At 41.9% G+C, this 21,692-nt stretch overlaps 2 protein-coding genes across 11 annotated transcripts in view; one reads left to right on the top strand and one right to left on the bottom strand.

Annotated features, from left to right (window-relative positions):
- The window catches only part of LOC139553371 (ral GTPase-activating protein subunit alpha-1-like), an 84,029-nt gene extending 75,785 nt beyond the window's left edge, over positions 1-8,244 (top strand). For 5 of the 10 annotated variants that reach the window (XM_071365628.1, XM_071365634.1, XM_071365632.1 and 2 more), the window contains 2 exons: positions 1,046-1,170; positions 4,384-8,244. In XM_071365628.1, the coding sequence (XP_071221729.1) occupies positions 1,046-1,170; positions 4,384-4,535 (277 nt within the window). In that variant the 3' untranslated portion in view covers positions 4,536-8,244. Of the gene's footprint in view, positions 1-1,045; positions 1,171-2,751; positions 2,783-3,715; positions 4,317-4,383 lie in introns of those variants that run through there. The other 5 variants (XM_071365635.1, XM_071365629.1, XM_071365636.1 and 2 more) reach the window with 4 other exon arrangements.
- Positions 8,245-8,399: 155 nt separating this feature from the next.
- On the bottom strand, positions 8,400-10,818 carry LOC139553374 (insulinoma-associated protein 2-like). Its single transcript, XM_071365641.1, has one exon. It carries the CDS (start codon positions 10,685-10,687, stop codon positions 9,032-9,034), a length of 1,656 nt encoding a protein of 551 aa, XP_071221742.1. The 5' UTR covers positions 10,688-10,818; the 3' UTR covers positions 8,400-9,031.
- Positions 10,819-21,692: the final 10,874 nt, after the last annotated feature.

Genomic DNA, 21,692 nt, shown 5'->3' with positions numbered 1-21,692 from the left:
AGAGGTGAGGTGTTGACGTCTCATCTGGTGGCTGCTGGCTGACGTGCATTAACTTGTTTCTTCATTATTACTGTGACACACACACAGGCACTCACACAGAACACACACCCTGCTCCAAGGCCTTCTCACAGCCCTGAGCGGCATCTTTGATAGCTTTAACTGTGAGCAGGAAGTGGGGTGCTGGGAAAATGCAGGTGGCAGATCCACTGGAGTGCTGTCCTCCCCCCGCTGTGCAGCCTATCACACTTTACCATGTTAGATGTCAAACTGTGTGTGTGTATTACCGTTTAACAATGTTTTCCTGCTGTTCCTTGTGTCAGCGTTCGCCAGGTGGCTCCTCACCCTGCGCAGTGAAACACTCGGCTGCTCCCAAAATATCCTCTCCCCTTCCTCACTCCAGCAGGAGAGGGTCCTCACCCTTTCTGTCTCTCTCTGTCTCTCTGTCACTCTCTCCCATGTTCTCTCTTTCTCTCTGTTCTTTAGCTCCCTCTCTCTCCACTTCTCTCTAGCCCATCTGCCTGCCGTATTCATGTGGGAAAGCCATATGCAACATTCTAACTAATCCAATCCAATCCATTAACAGAATACCATCATTTTTACTTAACTGGATAATAGAGACAGTAAAAAGGCCACTCTTGCCAAATGTCATGATATTGAAAAGCCAATGTTGGGTTCCTAACACACTTTTGATATTATGGGTTGGACGGAGATGGTTGTGTCTTTCGTCTCTTTTTACCTAGGAGCTTCTAATGGCAGTGGATGGTTGTCATTATGACCAGAGAGTCTCTGATTAGGGAGACTTATTTGGTTCACACACACGGGGAGAGAGGGTAAGATTTGATCACAACTCTGTCGAATAAGTATGTGGGTACAATGCTGCACAGGTAATGCAGTCCCGAAGGGCATTATTGCCAACCTCCTTATTTTTTCCTCCTGGTCAGTTTCACATTTTCTATGAGATTGTACCTCCCTTTTGAGAGAGAGAGGTCCTGTGCCCTAGTGTCTTCCATACTGAATGACCGTTGACCCTTGACCTGTGGACCAGCTACGAGGAGAGAGCCCGTTACCTGGAGACCATCGTCCAGCACCACCTAGAGCCAACCACCTTTGAGGACTACGCAGCGAGGGTCTTCTGCCCCGCCCCCTACCACCACCACCTCTCAGACCCCGGTATGACACTCCCTCTACTCGGTCTGTAGCCCATCACAGTCCATCTTTCATATATTGCAACCAGTGATGGGAAAAAGTACCCAAATGTCATACTATTAAGATACCTTAATAGAAAATGACTGAAGTAAAAGTGAAAGTCACCCAGTAAAATACTACTTGAATATAAGTCTTAAAGTATTGTGTTTGAATATGCTTAAGTATCAAAAGTATAAATATTTTCAGATTCCGTATATTAAGCGAACCAGACGGCACAATTTCCGTGTTTTTTTTTGTTTATTTTACGGATAGCCAGGGACACACTCACACTCCAACACTCAGACATCATTTACAAGTGTGTGAATTGTACCATTTTCTTGTCCTGCTAAGCATTCAAAATATAACGAGTACTTTTGGGTGTCAGGGAAAATGTATGGAGTAAAAATTACATTATTTTCTTTAGGAATGTAGTGAAATAAAAGTTGTGAAAATGATGCGTACTCTAAAAAACTAAGTAGGTCTTTAAAGTGTTTTTACTTAAGTGCTCTTGTAGTGTTAGTTAGCAGTAGAGAAGTTTGGCCTATTTGAGAAATTATCCGCAAGTTCTTCTGTGTAGTTACGAGTTAGGAGGTATTGGCATTGAAAACCTCCTTCACTTACTGCAATAACCTTAACCGCACTAGTTCTGTCTATGCACCTGTTGTTTCTTTATGTATTCTTGTAGCAATGCACACTAAGTGTTTTCCCTGGATAGACCCCCCCTACACACACACACACACGCATACGGAGCAGTTAGCCACGTCTCACACTCCCCTCCATAGCGTAGTGCCCTCTCTCCCTCCCCAGTTAGGGCCCCTCATGGAGAGATAAGTGCTCTGCCAGGACCTGGGCTTGTTTGGCTGACACACCTGGTCTCATGGTCCAACATCACATTGATTCTCTCTCCAGCTTCATTGTCTCTGCTCGGTGGCGACAGGCTACATCACATGCATGCCGAAAATGAAAGGGTCAGTCACCCGGAAGACTTGTCCTTATATCCAATCTTAAAGGAGAGCATTATACTGTGACACAGAGCAGTTCTCTCTGTCCTCTTCTTTCTAATGTTAGTCACGGATGTAAGAAGGTGTGTGCTTATTAAAATCAGTAGCTTACATTAAGAGTAAAATAAATACAATCTTGAATTTTTTTCAAAAATCACTAAAGATTTTCAATCTGTCCATGACATTGCTTTTTGACAGTTTGAATTTGTGACCCTTTCATTTGTAAAAAGATGCATGTGTATTGTACACGGTTTTTGTTCTGCACAGTGAGAAAAATGAGCATGTTTTGTGGCTGAAAAATACCCCAATATTATTATGGTAGTGTAATTATGTCATTGACCTGTGCTTTAGCATACATTAGCCTCCTAGTACAGAATGTGATGAGTATCTTTCAGCCCTAAAACCTTGCCTTAATTCTTGCCTTTGTGTTGATAACACCAGTCCACGACGGACTCTGTTCCTCGTAACCCCAAATGATCATATTTCTGGTTTGTTATTTATTTTTTCCTTTTTTTGGTTTTCCATTATTTTTTTTATTTTTTTTCCTTTATGTTTCCCCCTTTAGATCATAATCTATCACTTGTGTATATCTAAAGGTAAGACTCCTGGAAACCCCCGCTCCCTTCTGATTCACTTGTAACAATGTTATGAGCACCCTACTTCTCCCCATCCTTATCTGTCTCTCTCTCTCTCCACTGACCAAATCTGCTGATCTCAATCGTTCCCTGTTTCTTGTTTCTTCTCCATCATGTTGTCAGATGAGTGTCTTAACTTTAACATTGAACCTCAGACCTTGCATGCTTCCACCATGACAGGCTCAAGCCTTTTCTCGTGTTGTCCTCTGTTCATCATCACTCCCACTCTGAATCCTGTGTTTGATTTTAACCACTATGTTCCTCTGTTTGTTCCTGAGCATGGATTTACTGGAGCTCTGCTTCTTTACCTCTTTACATGTGTGTTCACTACATCTGAAATGTTCAGTAAATGTTAGGCAGTCAAGTCTGTTTTATGAGCCCAGTCAGAGCACAGTACAGTTGCTCTCTTTACTCATGGACTGACAGACGCACACACGTTATGTAGCCATTGAAGATGGCTGGCCCTGAAGATCAATATTTAAACAGCAGAAATGTTGGTAAGTAAGTAGAATCATTGCATTAATGCGCCAGTTACAGTGTGTGTGTGTGATGATGTGTTTAGGTGGTGCTTCTGCTGTCTTTGTTCTCTGTGCACCTTCTATTGATTCCCCCTCTGCTCACACCTCTTATCTTTTCTCTCTCCTGTTGTCTTTGTCTTCTTCTTTTTGCGTTTTTCCAATCCTTTCCTTGCTTGCTCTACCCCGCTGTACCGCTCCTTCCCTGCCTACTCCTTCAAACTGCTTCATTACTTCCTCTTCCCTTTTCCTCTCCTTACCCATTTTCCAATTCACCTCTACTGACCTCCGTTGTCCTGTTGTCTCCTCTTCTACTTTCTTCTCCTCCCCTCTCTCTCCCCTGTGGCTTTGTGGCTTCTCTTCATCTTCCCCACCAAAGAGAGCTTGATATTTCTGCTCCTTCCCAAAACTCCACTAGAAAACATTGGGCTCGGCAAGGTAAAGGGCAAAGGCTTGAAACGGAAGGTCTTTCATGCTAGCTGTGAATGGTACGCTAAAACATGGAACACGTCAAAGTACCTTTTTTTCTTGTTCCTTCTTACCCCGTTTCCTTTCTTTAGTGTCCTGTGCATTGTTCTCTGACGGTCTAGGTGTCATATCCCTGTGTTTTAATAGTACCACCATAGTTGTTTGGATTCATTTCATGCACATTGATGCTTTGATTCATCACAGTTAAAAAGAGGTAACTGTATTCTCTGTTTAATACAGTCACTAAAACACAAGTCAAAACAATGATTTTCAAAGAGATGTAACACCTCTACCACTGTAGTAGAAACTAAAGTGCATGTACTGACTTTCCCCTCGCTTTCCTTAGACTAAGGCTAATATGAGCTGGGGACTAACCTCACAAAGGCAGGGTGTAGACTGGAGGAGTAAGATCCAGTAGTATTGGGGGGGCAGCAGCTGGCCCTATCTTCAGCATTGCTGTTTTATTATTGACTGTAGTGGGTTGTCTGGGCAGGTACGGGGGGACTCTAATGCCTGTGCTCTCCTTCCCTCCCTCTGTTTCTTCCCCTATCCTTCATCCCTCCCTCTCTCCTTCCACAGGCTCATGCCTCGAGAGTCAGGAGGGAGAAAGTCCAGCAGCAGTGCAGCTAGACGGGGCCGACCAGTTAGCCTCGCCAATGTCCCCTCGTACTAGCAAGAGCCGCATGTCCATGAAGCTCCGACGCTCCTCCGGCTCGGCCAATAAGACCTGATCGGACTTACCCTCCGCTGATCGTCCTCCATGCAACGCCCTGCATGAGGTCACAGCCTTCAGACAAACCGACTGACTCTCTGTACTGTACAGCTAGGACTGCACTGCAACTACCAGCCTTTACCTGCTAACAGCGCTGCATCGCATGTTGTGTACCCCCACTATATGGACATGGACACGCCTGCCCTGCAGGGTCAGAATTAGCATCAACCCTACTACACCACCCTTCCAAGATGCAGGATAAGGCCTTGAACAGAGCCAGACCCTCAGGGGCCCCCAGGACTCAGCTTGTGCTAGCAGGGCCTCCAACAGAATAAACAAGTCCCCTGGGCAAGGTTAACTATGCTCACTACCACCTCAAACTTTACACAAAATATAATATACATAGATATATAAAAGAAGCAGCATCGGTTTGGTTTTGTACAGAAAGCATAAAGGCAACATGCGAGATGTGTTCATTGTAAGTAGCGTTGTTGATGGTTGAAATCACTTGATATTAGACTGAGATGATGAACTACAGTGTGGTCTTTCTCTGCTCTTGTAGCTGAGCAGAGTGGCTAATATCCTGTCCTCCCTGCTCTCTGGGCCCCTGTCTCTGGGCCCCTGTCTCTGGACCCCTGTCTCTGGACCCCTGTCTCTGGGCCCCTGTCTCTGGGCCCCTGTCTCTGGGCCCCTGTCTCTGGGCCCCTGTCTCTGCACCCACTAGGAAAGGGATTGTAAGAGTTTGTAAGAAAGAACAAAGAAACACGAAGTAAGAAAAGCTTATTTGTCATATTTGGTCACTGTGTCCACCGTGAGACAAATTTATATATATATTTGTACTGTATTCTGTATATACAGGAGTTGTCACTTTCTTTATGGACTGAAGCAATGTCAGCCAGTGTTCAAAGATGAGATGAACATTTTGAAGTTGGAAGATGTTTGTTTCTAGAATTGTGAGATGGAAATTGTTTGGTTAAAGTGAAGCACTTAAATTTTGGTTTTGGTTTTCACGCTAAACGTGCAACTGAGTTTGACATTCTGAGTTCACTACTGTTGTTCTTTTGAGGGTCACATGTATTTTTTTTAATCGAGATTGTAAAATTGTTTTTCACCTGATAAAGAATGTTACTGATTATTTAGTTTTGTTCATATACAATGTGTTGTATTGAACCAGCCCTTTTTTCACTTATGATGACTATATTATATATATGAGAATACATATTTAAGGTGTATAGTGTTGAGGACCATATCTGGTCTGTACATATTTGAATATAGCTGCCAAAAAAAAACTAAACGTCTATTAACTTCAAGATTCGTCGACCAACGGTTGGATGTGTGATCAGATCTTCTGCTTGTGTTTCATATAAGAGGTCTTCTGCCTCGGACGTCATCACAAAGCTTGCCTGCTGAAGTTGGCCAATACAACGCTGTACTGTAGCTTTGTCCACAGCTAGAAAAAGCTCATTGCTGTTATGGTCGAGTGTCTGTCTGTGCAACAACACAAATGAGGATGGAAAGAGGACCATCTCCTATGATATGGAGACATTCCCTCCTGTAAAGTATTGGTATTAACACAGTATGTACTGTATAGGAGCTTAAACAACCATATACCGTTTCTTCACTGTCCAGCTCGCTAATAATCACCTAAATTAAATCTAGACAGTCAGGAAGTATCGAAAATTAGCAAGACTGTTGTCTATTTTTTGCAAATTTGGACTGCGAGGGAATATAAAACATTTTCAGTGTGGCCCTCTGGACCTCGTTGAAGACCGAATGCCGTCCCTTGGGCAAAATGAGTTTGACACCACTGTTATTTATTTGGGTTCTTCTGAAACTCCAGCTAGGGTCTCTGCAGGTGGGCTTCACAGCAAGCTAATGTGCTATTTGTCTAGAACACTTCTCTCCTGTCCGCTTCATGTATTGTAGCAGGTCTTCATCGTGGTCTTCCACCCTTGCCTGCTTCTCAAACAACACCTGTACCTGGGTCGTTCTTGAGTTCTGATGGTGTTTTGGGGGGGGGGGGGGGATTAATTTTTTCTATTTTTAATTTAAATGTATTTGGGTACATCTTTCCATTCTAAATCAACTAATATGGCAGCTTAATGACTTTAAATAATGTTTACCATTATGATAGCATTGTGCCACCAATAGGAGTAGTAACACCGATGAGACATTTTAGGTTGAGGATTTTCTTGTAAGGTCATTAAAAATATAAATAATTTACTAAAGTGATATGATTAATAATTTTGCTCACAATGTAATTTCCCTTCATTTAAATTGAGTAATACCTGTTGGATTTAAACACCAAATTATCAATGGAATCCTCATATTTATGACATACTTAAAGGGTGTGATTAGCTAAACATTTTCTTTAATATAGACCCCTCCCTGATAAGTTTGCCACTGGAGGGAATGCTCAAGGTCATTGTATATCTTTGCAATGAGTGATTTTCAAGGCGGTAACACCAGTGACATAAAACTGATGGACAGTTTTTTTTTTTAAATGGCCTGTTTTTATTGATCTATACCCGGGATGGGCAACTCCAGTCCTCGGGGGCCTGATTGGTGTCACATTTTTGCCCCCACCCCTGCTAACACACCTGACTCCAATAATCAAATAATCATGATCTTCAGTTTTGAATACAATTAGTTTAATCAGCTGTGTTAGATATAGGGATGGGGGAAAAGTGTGACAGCACTCCGGCCCCTGAGAACTGGAGTTGCCTATCCCTGATCTATACAATCTATTAAATACTTTTGTTCACTTTCTAGTATTCAAAATAATCGATCACTAAATCCCCAAAACATGTCAATACAACTCTACATCACTACTGGAAAAAGCCAATTTCCTTATCCTTAGTACTTTAAACAATGCATAAACATAAAGTTTTGCAGTATAAAGGACTTACATGATGTTTTAGTATTGATAAACTGTTCCCTATAGACAAAAACATGTATGATGTGTAACTATATTTGTCATTTTAAAGTGTGTTTCGTGGTTGCGAAGGCAAGGGAGGCAAATCCCACTGCAATTCAAGAACGACCCACCCCTTTGTCACTCCAGTTGCCAACTGTGTCCAACTTTACGACACACTAACAGAGCAAACACTGCATTTTTATCTTTGAATTCTGCTATTATTTTGTGCTATACTTTATCGTTATTTGCTTTCAGCTATAGGTTCTCTGCTAGAGAGGAAAGGGATTGTAAATACCTGTTTTGGACCTTTTTGGTTGTAATATCTTTTAAAAACTGCTGCCATGTCTAAGGTCAAATCCATGTTATTTTTGTGTTACGTTTGAATATATGAGCTTGAAATCCGTTCCGATAGAGTTATTATTATAAGATGACCGAGGATGAGAACTAAAAACTTGCCAGAGAGAGTGAGGAAATCATGCTGCATCCTTACTTAAAGCTGAGGAGATTGGATAAGATTGGTTTGCTCTCTCCCTACACTCAGACGGGACTGAAACTTGTACATACTGTAAAATTTTAAAAACATTTAAAAAATAAATGACTTGCTCATTTATGGAGTTATACTGTATGTTACTACTGACCAAATACTGCATGATGCCAGTAGGCCTACTAACTGCATGTGTTGGTATAACATCTACACACAATCACACAAAATGAAATAGTATTGGCATACTTGTATCTATACATTTGTAATGGCTGTCCAGAAAGAGAGTGGGTGTGCAATGGAATTTGACAATAAAAAGTATTCTTACCACCTGCTTGTTATTGGAATAGCTCTGTGAGAATCTCATCAAATACTGTATAGTAGCCATCATTAGTATGCACACAGACTTGTGTTTATTGACAATCAAAGTAAGTTTTTTTCATGTTTGCTAGGCTACATATCAAAATACAACGTAATTGTAACCATTGTCATCATGGAGGCATTTATTGAGCAATTACATTTTATAGAATAAATACATTTTTAAACTCACTAAAACAGTTTTATACTCTAACAGGTAAGCTTGATTTTCTGTATGAAAATACTAATCTTGATAGCCTTGCTGGTTTAGAAATCAATTCCACAACTATACTGAACAAGCACATTCAATTTCCATAGGAACTACATTTAAGATAAAGGTGGTGTGGTCTGATACTCTTGAGATGGCCCATTCACAGGATCAACCTCTTATTTTCATTACATGCTTAAAATGACAGCTCTTGAATATTTAAAACATTTTTATATACCCATTTTCACTGTTAAATGTTTCAACAATCATTACACTGTAAATCAATCAATAATGTACATTAGTGAATATAGGCCAAAAGCAAGTGTTAAAATGTGGTCATAGTGGGCTGTAGGCTAATCTGTCATTGCAACAAACACAAAAAATACTATCTTGTAATGAAAATAGGTGAATGTTTTTGACCTGATCAGGTAGTATAATAAGTTACAATACAATCACATGTAGTACAAAGAAAACACATTCATACTTTCATATGTAGTAATGAATGAATCCACTTGTTGCTCATGGGTTACAGTGTTACAGTAGACTAGGCTATTAGCAGCCGGGCCGGACTGCCATCTGTAGCAACATCACCTGCCGGTTCTCTGTAGGGTGAGACTTGTTGATATGCCTCGTGAGCCCAGGAGAACTGAAGAAGGTAGAGGGGCAGTGCTTACAGGTGAATATCTGTTGATCTCCCTGTGTAAGGTCTGGTCTAATTAATTCTGGTCTACCCGCAATCTTCCCTGGATTCATTAGAATGTCGTCTCTCATTGCATGCCAAACTCTGTGCTTGTCCCGAATTTCAGAGGATGGGAAATGGGCACCGCACAAGTGACAGGGAAACGTGATTTGCCCACTCTCTATCTGGTTATAGGGCGAGACTTTGATTGTCTCGTGCGCCGCAAGATGTTTCCTCAGATACGCTTGTCTTCGGAACTTCTTGCTGCAATAGCGACATTCGTAAATCTCCTCAACTGTCCCGGAGTTCTGTAAGAAGGGAGAGGCAACGTCAGTCTCCGGACAATGCATTGTGCTTGAGCTGTCACCCACTCTGATGTGCAGGTCCATGCTTTTCTCTGTGACCCGGTAGCGCGGATCGAAGGGCGGCGGGCTCTCCTGTGCCCTCCTGAGTATCTGTTCTTGTCTGTGGGAGCTGTCCACCGTGATGGACCGCTGACAAATGGAGCTGTCCAGAGAGACGTGGTGCTGATTGTTAACTCTCAACTCGCTCGCATTCTCTTTCCCTTCCACGGATGTCCTCTCGTGCAACTGTGCCTCTGGTTGTGACTTTTTTGCGCTCTGTGCCTCTCCGTTGTTAACCGGACGAGGCTTATGCCACCTGCGATGAGAGGCCAGGTTGGCAGGACAGCTGAAAACTTTGTCGCACTCTGGACAGCGGTACTCTATGCGCACAATCCTGGAGCACTTGTGTTGTGCGAGGGAGAAAGGGTCAAGATATTCCTCTTTGCAGAGCTGGCAGATGAATTCTCCCAACGGTTTCTTTTTACCAGAAGATGCTGTTGCTGCTTTAAATTCAGGGGTCTCCTTCTTAATTCTCAGCCCAAGCACTGGTGAGGTGAAGATTTCATCCTCTAAACTGAGCTTCCTGATCACTTTAGGCTTTTTGGGTGCTGGCTTGGTCTTTCGCTCCGGCTCCATGTACGTGCGTTTCATAGCATGATGGAGAGATGGGTAGAGGTGCACAGGTGGGTCGAATTTAATATCAGAGTGTCCAAAGGGCGCGTGATTTAGTAGAAGTCTTTCTATTGAGGACACGGGCGTGCTCATCGGGAACGTCTCTGTCACGGTTGGTGAACTCATACACCGGTCGAAGAAAGATTTTTCCAGCTCAGTGCCAACTGGTTTTATCGGGCTATAGGAGAGGTCAGCCCGGCCAGGAGACCCGTCATGGTCCGGTTCAGTGAGGGGATAGTGTAGGGGGTATTTCCCAAAGTCCTCCCTGATCTCCACCTTGTCTGCGCTCTCCGGCAGCTGAACCTGATCCGCTTCAGCCGGGTCGCTGGTCCATGGCTCTCCAAATGTACCATCCTCGGATAACGGCACAATTGGGTACGCATTTGGCACACCAGTTCGCCCCTCCGGTGTATGCACATGCATGTCCACTTTTGGCAGTTCGTTGTCATTACGAGTTCTGTAAGAAGCCGCTGAGCCGCGTTTACTCCTCTTCACTAAAAATCCTCTGGGCATCTTAACGCCGGAACGGAACGGTTCCTGGGTCAACTTTGAAGTGCCGTTACGCGTGAAGGAGCGCTCTCGGTCGCTTTCTGATAGGCGCGCGGGCGAGGTGACTACTGACAGGTGAAAGGGACGGAGGACACTGCCACATCGATGAGCGTGGCTTGTTTTTTATCTTTGGGGTCGCCTTCTGTTTTTTTGTGAAGTCACCGTTTGTGGCCAAGCCCTGTCCAATCAGCACGGACAGTGGAGTGGGCGACGCTCGAGCGTTTAAGAGACTATCCAGTTACAAAGGCATTACTAATGTGGAGTGGATTATTATAAATCAGTTACACACTTAACATTTTATCATCCCATTGGTTTTCCATGTTCTCCTTAATAACCCATCAATAACGTTACAACTTGCCTAGTGATTCACGATTTGCAAGATCGGATCAGAAGATGTCCTAAAACGTTAAATTAACGCTATCCATATTACATTGACATTAGTGATGTATAACAATAAAAAAAAACTGACCATGCAATTAAGATATGTTTTGTGATTTTTCAATGTTTTCTCTGTGATACCGAGATGCGTAGGACTATACTATCTCGTAGACAGTCAAGTTTCTGCAAATACATGAATGTCCTTTAGGAACAGTATGTGTTTAATAAACTGGCCAAATGCAAGAAAAAACAGACTGACCTCCAGAATTTGATCAAATATTGTTGAAAATGTCAAAATAAGAAATAGCCCATAACATTTTTGTTTAATCCTAATAATGTCATTGCATATGACTAATATTAATATTATGCCACAAATACAACAAGGATAGGTCGTTATTTCCTAAATCATGTTGATTATAATAGAGTGACTCCCTCTCTCCAAGCAAAGTGCGTAATGAATGAATGATTTGCTTCCTCACGCGCCTAACCTTTCTGGGAATTCTTTATTCGGATTTGAATTATCCTGCTGTTGATAAGCGACTAGCAATTAAGATGACATGATTGTTTTGGTTTTCTGTTCTGTTGGCATGCCGCGTAATTTATAGCATTTATGAGAAGTCTGTTGTCTTAATCTGTCCATTTGATGCACTTTACCTGCTTTCTCATTTGTTTTGTGGGGCTGCAAGCTGTGCGCGCAGTAACGAATGTAACCGCGCGATTAAGCCGTTTAATTTGAGAGGCAGCTCTTCCAGATGCAATCTTTCAACAGCCATTAGTAGGACCTAACCTATGCCAACAATGTTACAGAAACATCCATTAGACTTACGAATGCTCCCCTTGAGTAGCCTATATACGTCTCCTTAACAGACATCTTCATGTTTTACATTTGTGCGTGATTTTACCAACTGTCATTAAAACTGGGTACAGTGACTCGGATTGGAGGAGCCCAATTAGCCCTATCAACAATAAAACACAGATGTTGTCTCTCCACACCTTTTATCTGTCGCCTGAATGCAGATTGTTTTTATTCAAACAGATCCCCTTATCAGAATGATATAGCCTAGGTAGTGCCTAAGGTGGTAAGTATACCTACGTTCATCGATAGTCCTTCATGTTAATTTATTCAGCCTTTAGGTCTACTGTGCTTTTACAAATGGCCATCCTAATTTGTCAGCATTCAGAACCAGCCTGTATAAAACTGTAGGCTATTTTATCAGTTACGGTCATAAGATAATGAGATGTGCTATTGCTTTTTTCATTAGGGACGTAGCACCCTATCTCCACTAGGCCTATCTGTTCTCTCTTTGTTGCGTTATCGATGGGAATATCTAACAGAATATCTCCGTGTCCGTTTTCCCTAGTGAGACCAACGCGCTATCTCCGCTGCAGAAGGTTAGTGATGCTCACCGCACTGACAAGAGAAGATAATTGGTGGCGGAGACCCAACCCACCGATAACCTGCCAGCGGGAAAGAGGGCATTTACGTTTCTCCTGCCCTCCTTGCGAAGCTGGGGACGCAGATAAGAGATCAGAGAAGCAAATGCATTTTTATCCCGAGGGAGCGTATCGCTCTGGCCCTGGTGGTTTACAATATGTTGTGCCGAGTTGGTTCGTGGTTAGGGGGCGTCCCTGGAAATTAATCAAAGCGGATGAGCGTGAGAACCGGTACTTCCTTTTGACGTGCGCTTGACAAGGGCCACCTCGGGAATTAAGAGGTGTCTCTGTACAGAGTGTTATAACATCCAATGCACATTCAGTGGAAATCACAATTAGGCTTTGCATCAAGTAATATTAAAAACATCTAATACATTTTAATTGTGGGCCTAGCTTTCATTATTTATTATAGGCTATTTTAGCAGGCTATGTCATGCATAGCCTACGCCTTGTTTAATGAAAGGAATCTAATCAACATTAGGGAAACATTTACAACACTATTTGTTCATGGCACTCATAGGCCTATGCTACTTCGTTCAGAAATTGAACTTTTGAAATATTTTTCATTGTCAAAATGTAAACAACATTTGTTTAGACCTTGGCCGGATTTTTGAACGTTTCTTCTTGCTAGATAGACTTACTGCTTTGACAAGATTAGCCCCGATGTCAGATTATTGAGATGTTATCTGTGTGATCAATGTCTTCCTCTAATCCCACAGACTGCTGAAAATGAATTTATTGATTTTTCTTTTTCATCCGTTTTAAAGTATTACGTCTGGACTACAGCCTGGCATGTGGTCACAGTGGCCTATAATCGCTTAGTCCTTATAATAATATGCATTTTTTCTGATGCTTTTTGTTTTTATTTAATCGCTGTTGGGGACCTCGTACTACTAAGCATTATACGATGTTTAAGTGTGTGTGTTGGATTCATGGTCGGCTCTCTTGTTAGTGCGTGGTGCGGTGGTGTTTCAGCACCGCGGGAGACGGACAGCTCCAGCCTCAGCTCCAGCCCTGCAAGATTTGGCAGCTCCCTGGCCGACAGATTGCTCAATAATTACATTTTTGATTGTTCTTAATTAGCACTCATGTTCTGCCCCGGCCCGTTAGAAAGAAGACATGGACAGTCTTGTTTATGACTTAAACGGAAACATCTTTCGTTCTTTCTCTCTTTCTCTTTTTTCATTATTTAATTATTTCTCTCTGTCTACATGTAGTCCTACCTAGCTAGAATAATATAGGCCTACTGCTGTAAAGATCGACTGGTAAATCAAAGTCTTCAGAACATGCATAGGCTTTTTTTCTTCTTCGTGAACTAAAGGAATATGTCTGTCCTCTGTCGCCATCTTCTGGTGTCTTGTGATTAGTTCGTGCTCAAATTAGTGCGTGTATATGACATTTTTCTCTTTATTTCAGAATGTCAGATTCTTATGTTTCTTGTGCTGTGCTTGAACTGAGATGTTGCTGTTGTGTAGCTAGTGATATCGTTTCAACCCAATATATCACATGTATCCAAATCAGGTGTTTTCAGTCTGCCTTTAACCCTGTGTGACCCACGGTTGCATTTGTCCTAAACTGCATTCCGTACAGGTCCTAAACTAAAGAATTATGTCAAACACTACATAGTGCATCTCTTCTGACCCAGATGTATCTCTTAGTAATATTTGTTGTGTGTCAATATGATTATTGTGGCATCAGTAGCCTCTGAAACATTAGAAACTGTCCACTTGTCTGAGACCACACTGGTCCCCTACACAAGCATATGTTGTAAGCCATCCATGCCAAGTACATGACTTAAAGAGATGGCTGAAGAGATGGAGAAACAAACATTCTGAGCTAGAGCTAGAGAGGTAGTTCTGTAAGTGTTGGAAAAACACATCATTGGGCTTAAAGGGTTGCCAAACTGAGACTTAAACCATGTTTCCATCCACAGTTGTATTTATGCGAGTAAAGTCATACCTGTATATTAAAAAAAAATTATGACAGCTGTGATAAAAAACATTTTAAAAATAAATAACATTTCGGTAGAAGTTTATAAATGCAGACAGATCATTTGTTCATTTGACATGGTGGGACCATTTTTGTGTCCGTACAACTAATTATGCGAGAAATGGTAGTGGAACCCCTTTATGTGCAAATATTGATATAATCACCATATTGAAGTCAACTTGGAGTCACGCAATGATATGGTGTGTGGTTCTCCAACTCGGGAAACCATGCTTAGGGTACAGATGAAATAACATATGATGAACTTTACAGGGTGGAGAAAGTGTACAGTGTTGAGCTTGATGCTATACTTTACAATAAATATCAATGGTCTTATTTTGGTGACATCATTATCGACGCTTGACTGCCATTTTACAAATACAAATATTATTGTCCAGAGGACATATTAATAAAAAAACTAATATTTCCCTCATTATGTCGAGATCACGATTTATCTCATGATCACTACAAAGGTTGTTTTGTTCACAAGATCATTTTGTTGTGATCACGACATAACAAAAGTTGTTTTGTGGAGATCATGAGATAATCAAAAATAGGCTACCACGCATCATCCATTCATTTGTTCAGATGCACCATGCACTATAACCACCTCATCATGGAGCCCCGTGGCTGCTGCTGCATTGAATGCATTGAGCTCGTGGGGCATTTAAGCCCTGAAAGATGCCTGCCTGACAAGCGGCACTGTCTCCCAGGCTGCAGGCCCCAAGACCACAGCCAATCGCATACAAGGTACAACACAGCTAATTTGGCTAGTCTTGTGAGCTATCTGATTAACTAGGTAGTTTTGTTAGCTATCTAGTTTGTTATCTATGCTGTTTGTAATCTTCCATAACTGATATGTGTATGGGGACACTACATGTTTTGTGGATAATATTAACATTTACAGTGGGTGAGCTGCATTCCTGGCAGGTGGATGAGACTCAATTTCAGCCTTAGAGGCTCACCCACTCTGTACATTTGAATATTATCCATAAAACACAGTGTCCCTTACAATTATACACATATCAGTTATGCAAGCTGACAACCAGCACAGATAAAAAGCTCGTTAGCTAGCTAATAATAATAGCTAGCTTGCTCACAAGACTAGCCAAGTTAGCTGCGTTGTTGCTTGCATGCGATTGGCTGTTTGTCTTGGGGGTGGCAACGATCAGGGCTTAAATGCCCCACGAGGGCACAGATGCCCCAAATGCTCTTAGCTCAAGTTACGGGACATTTAGCTTGTTAACATTGTGACTTATTAACTGATGAGCTCCAACCACAAATGAAAGCATGATGTTAGCATGAAATGTACCATCCCTTAGTGTAGCAATCAATACAAATGTGTGCGTGATCCACCGTGGGCTCTGCCGCCTCAGCCATACTGTCAATCTATCATCAATACTTACACTCCTATTTAAAGAGTTTATCTTGTGACCTAGACAAAACAACTTTTTTTCTGTTGTGATTATGAGACAAAGAAGTTGTGATCTCAAGGGATTAACTGTTTAATTCATATGTCCTCTCTGGACTTCCGTAATAATAACCTCATCATGTAGACTAGCCTACCCGCAATGTATCTGATAGCGGTTGGCTAGAGTGTAGGTGCCAAGACGAAAGTAGTCAAGTTTCCTATTTAACGCTTCTGTGTTTATGACAAAACTATCAAAAGAGTTGAAAGTGCGATGGAAACACATTGAACTTGAGATTTTTATTCAACACATGAAGACCTAAGTGAAAAAGAACATTTTGTGTGCACTACACTCCAAAAATGTCACAGATCCCTCCGGAAATTTCATCACACACACACACACACGTGTCCCCTATTCCCACTGATTAGTATTTGTATATACAGTCGTTTTTCAACCACTACACACATTTCTAGTTAACAAACTATAGTTTGGTTAGGACATCTAATTTGTGCATGACACAAGTCATTTTTCCAACAATTGTTTTCAGATTATTTCACTTATAATTCACTGTATCACAATTCCAGTGGGTCAGAAGTTTACATACACTAAGTTGACTGCTTTTAAACATTTACAACACTATTTGTTCATGGCACTCATAGGCCTATGCTACTTCGTTCAGAAATGGAACTTTTGAAATATTTTTCATTGTCAAAATGTAAACAAAAATAGAAAAGTTTGGCCATAATGACCATCGTTATGTTTGGAGGAAAAAGGGGGAGGCTTGTAAGCCAAAGAACACCATCCCAACCATGAAGCACGGGGGTGGCAGCATCATGCTGTGGGGGTGCTTTGCTGCAGGAGGGACTGGTGCACTTCACCAAAGAGATGGCATCATGAGGTAGGAAAATGATGTGGATATATTGAAGCAACATCTCAAGACATCAGTCAGGAAGTTGAAGCTTGGTCACAAATGGGTCTTCCAAATGGACAATGACCCCAAGCATACTACCAAAGTTGTGGCAAAATGGCTTAAGGCCAACAAAGTCAAGGTATTGGAGTGTCAGGAACATTTCCTCTTATTCCATGTCCGACTAGAGAGCTGATGGTATGAAAATGTTTGATCACTGTTGTTAACATGCCACAATTATATCAGAAAGCAATGCAATCTGTAAAGACAAAGTTCACACAAAATAGTCATCCATTTCATTAACACACTTTATTGTTTTGCATTGGGTTGTATTTGGTTAATGTTTGACAAGGCAGCACACTCATCACTACTGTACAATTTCCTTTGTATTTTGATTCAGTAATTCACTAGTATTAACTATGAGTCACCATTCTTGTCTGCTCTCGGCTCTCAGTGTTTCAGAAACTCTTGTCCTGTGGAGTTTTAGGTATTCCCATCAATGCCCACCCCCACCATTGTCCTCCTCTACCAGTGAGATGCAGATTATAGGTTCTTACCAGTGATATGTATTCACTAGATGACTGACAGGGGGCGCTGTTCGAAGACGCCATCCACCATTACGAAACTCTCCATAGGTTTCATGGGATTTTACAGTATTTCAACGTAATGTTTCAAGGACAAAAATACATGCATTTATTTTGATCTAGTGGGGACTGCAACATAAGAACTCTATTGTAATATATGTGTTGTGGAGAAATGACCAGGCAGGAGACGGGAGTACAGTTAGTTTTCCCGCTAACTCCATGTTGAGATAGATTCCATCTTTTTGTTGTTGAGCTGTGTACACTGTGAACAGTTCCAATACTGTTTCAGTTGTACCTTCCTCTTCTTGTGCTGCGTCTGACACTTTGTGCACTCTTGCTGTGCGTTTTGAGGCTTTACACACTCTCTGTAAATATCCAACCTTTCCACAATTGTGGCACTTTTCATTTTGGAATCGACATTCACTGTGCTGATGATTATCTCCCCCACATCTGTAGCAACTTGGCTTAGACCTTTGAGATGTGGGCTGCTTTGTTCTTGTGTAACCTTGAGGACGGGACTGAGAAAAGTGTGACTTTTGTGAGCCTTTTTCACCACGTGCATCACTGACCTTGTGAACACCTTTCTGACGTTCTGCATGTCCCGATAGCTCAATAGTATCCCTGTGGGCAAGCTCGAGTCCAAGTGCGATATCACAGGCTTTCTTAAAGGTCAGGTCCTTCTCTGACAGAAGCCTTCTGTGATATGCTTCACCTGTGAGACCACATACAAACTTGTCTCGAAGAGCATCATCAAGAAATTGTGCAAACTCACATGTACTTGCCAGCCTTTTCAAAGCAAGGATGTAGTCAGCCATGGTTTCCCCTTGACTCTGGTGACGTTGGTAACATCTGAAACGTTCTGCAATGAGAATTGGCTTAGGCTTGAAATGCCTTGAAAGAGTTTCAGTCAGTTCTGCATAGTTCAACTCCACTGCTTTTATTGGTTCAATGAGACCTTTCAGCAATCCATACTCAGTTGGACCCAAAACACTGAGAAATACGTCTGCTTTCTTTTCATCTTTGATTTTATTTGCAGCCAGCCAACGCTAAAAACGCTCCACATAGGAATCAAAATCCTCTTTTGTAGCCTCAAACTCTGGTACTCGACCAATGGTTGCCATTTTCACAGTTAATTGTTCAGTTTCCTTATTCCTTGTATTCCTTAATTTTCATCTAATTCTTCACTTCAGAAGTTTCTGCAATTACTTCATTCACTGCACTCATTTGTAATAATGTACACACCGTGTTACGTTCCTTCTTCCTTTTTTTTTTTCTTCTTCTTGACAATATTTCTCCACTGAGATCGCCTAATTTCAATGGGTTCAATGAGTTTTTTTTATTTAACCACCAGAGGGCAGTGTCGCTATTCTGGACTCCAATAGTCTTGCTGCCAAGTAGCAAGACTATTGGGAGTCCAGAATAGCGACACTGCCCTCTGGTGGTTAAATAATAAAAAAAAACTGTCATTAAACCCATACTGTACAGTTAGCAGTGCTTAGCCTTTTTTACTGGCGAAAGAAAATAAAAAACAACTGACGAATTACATAATTATTTTGAGTTTCATAACTCACGCAACATTCTTCCCTTCAAGCAATGTCCGTTAAAGAAGTTTAATCACCTCGTCGCCACTGTAATATTTGTGTTGTGGAGAAATGACAAGGCAAGAGACGGGAGTACAGTTAGTTTTCGTTTAGTCAAAACCTCTCGTGCTCTACAGTCGCCGGGCACAATAGTGCGCATGTGCATTTCCTATTAGGTGTAGTAACTGTCGTAATACATCACCGCTTAGTAACAGCATAGTAACTAATATAAACAGATGTAGATCACAGATACTACATCTATAAAATAAAATAAAACTATTTTCTTTTGAGAAAGAATTGGCTTCTATTCAGCTCATACAATATTGGCTTCTATTCAGTTCATACATTACTATGTATTGTTTAAGAAATGTACTTATTACAGTGTCTGTAATGATTTTTTTTCAAAACATATTCATCTTCCAAAACCTGTAGCCGTTGAAACGAAAACATGTAGCTCATCTCTATACACTACAAAGCAACACAATGTAGATTACTGTCATGTACAGCTGGAGAAGTTAATGCATTATACCAAAATAATATGTTTTTAATATTGCTGACCAATTTAAGATCCATCTTGTTACTCCCCCGTGAAGCCAGTAAAAAATAAATTGCATTAGTTAAGATCAATAAATGACTCTTAATACAACAAACTGTTCACTCAGACTGTAAAAAACACTTGCTTCACTGATGGCCTTTTTGTATACATCATTTCATGTTAGGTTGGCTGCTAACGTTAACAACAGTACATTCATTGTCAATGCACTATTTGTTCAACAGTTGTGAAAGGACTATTAGAAAATCCATAAGAACAGTTCAGTTGTTATGTATCACCACTTCATCCACGCTTAATAACATCACCAATGGGCTATCATTTTGTAAACTAGAATAGCATACATGGACATTTGCTTACATGCGTTGCTATGGTTACACAGTACCACAAGCTGTCATGAGTTGTCTGTCTCTCAAAACAGATTTTCTACACTATTAATTGCGATACTTACATTACCAGTCAAAAGTTTGGACACTCCTACTCATTCAAGGGTTTTTCTTTATTTTTACTATTTTCTACATTGTAGAATAATGGTGAAGAAATCACAACTATTTTAGACTCTTCAAAGTAGTCACCCTTTGCCTTGATGTCACTTTGTACACTCTTGGCATTCTCTAAACCAGCTTCATGAGGAATGCTTTTCCAACAGTCTTGAAGGAGTTCCCACATATGCTGAGCACTTGTTGGCTGCTTTTCCTTCACTCTGTGGTCCAACTCATTACAAACCATCTCAATTGGGTTGAGGTCAGGTGATTGTGTAGGCCAGATTATCTGATACAGCACAATCACTCTCCTTCTTGGTCAAATAGCCAATTACACAGCCTGGAGGTGTGTTTTGGGTAATTGTCCAGTTGAAAAACAAATGATTGTCGCACTAAGCGCAAACCAGATGGAATGGCGTATCGCTGCAGAATGCTGTGGTAGCTATGCTGGTTAAGTGTTCCTTGAATTCTAAATAAATCACCAACAATGTCCAGCAAAGCAACCTCACACGATCACACCTCCTCCTCCTCCATGCTTCACAGTGGGAACCACACATGCGAAGATCATCCGTTCACCTACTCTGCATCTCACAAAGACATGACGGTTGAAACCAAAAATCTCAAATTTGGAATCATCAGACCAAAGGACAGATTTCAACTGGTCTAATTCTTGGCCCAAACAAGTCTCTTCTTATTATTGGCATCCTTTAGTAGTGGTTTCTTTGCAGCAATTCGACCATGACGGCCTGATTCACACAATCTTCTCTGAATATTTTAATTTATTTTTTACTTTTACCCATTTCTCTCTGAAATGTTGTGTTATCCAATTGGTAGTTACAGTCTTGTCTCATCGATGCATACAGACTCGGAAAAGGCATGCATCCTCCGAAACACAACCCAGCCAAGCCACATTGCTTCTTTTTTTTTTTTTTTTTTTTTTTTTTTTTTAAATTTTATCCCCTTTTCTCCCCAATTTTCGTGGTATCCAATCGCTAGTAATTACTATCTTGTCTCATCGCTACAACTCCCGTACGGGCTCGGGAGAGACGAAGGTCGAAAGTCATGCGTCCTCCGAAGCACAACCCAACCTAGCCGCACTGCTTCTTAACACAGCGCGCCTCCAACCCGGAAGCCAGCCGCACCAATGTGTCGGAGGAAACACCGTGCACCCGCCCCCTCGGTTAGCGCGCACTGCACCCGGCCCGCCACAGGAGTCGCTGGAGCGCGATGAGACAAGGATATCCCTACCGGCCAAACCCTCCCTAACCCGGACGACGCTAAGCCAATTGTGCGTCGCCCCACGGACCTCCCGGTCGCGGCCGGCTGCGACAGAGCCTGGGCGCGAACCCAGACTCTGGTGGCGCAGCATAGCACTGCGATGCAGTGCTCTAGACCACTGCGCCACCCGGGAGGCCCACATTGCTTCTTGACACAATGCTGCTTAACCCAGTAGCCAGCCGCCCCAATGTGTCTGAGGAAACACTGTACACCTGGCAACTGTGTCAGCATGCATTGTGCCCGGCACGCCACAGGAGTCGCTGCAAGAGCATCCCTGCTGGCCAAACCCTCCCCTAACCCAGACAATTGTGCAGCAGGGATGTTCTTGTAGCAACTCCATGGGCCTGGACTTGAACCAGGATCTCTAGCGGCACAGCTAGC

This window comes from Salvelinus alpinus, chromosome 25 (genome assembly GCF_045679555.1).
Source record: "Salvelinus alpinus chromosome 25, SLU_Salpinus.1, whole genome shotgun sequence".
Lineage (NCBI taxonomy): Eukaryota > Metazoa > Chordata > Actinopteri > Salmoniformes > Salmonidae > Salvelinus > Salvelinus alpinus.
Note: the sequence above shows the minus strand (reverse complement) of the source record. Positions and strands in the feature narration are given on the sequence as shown.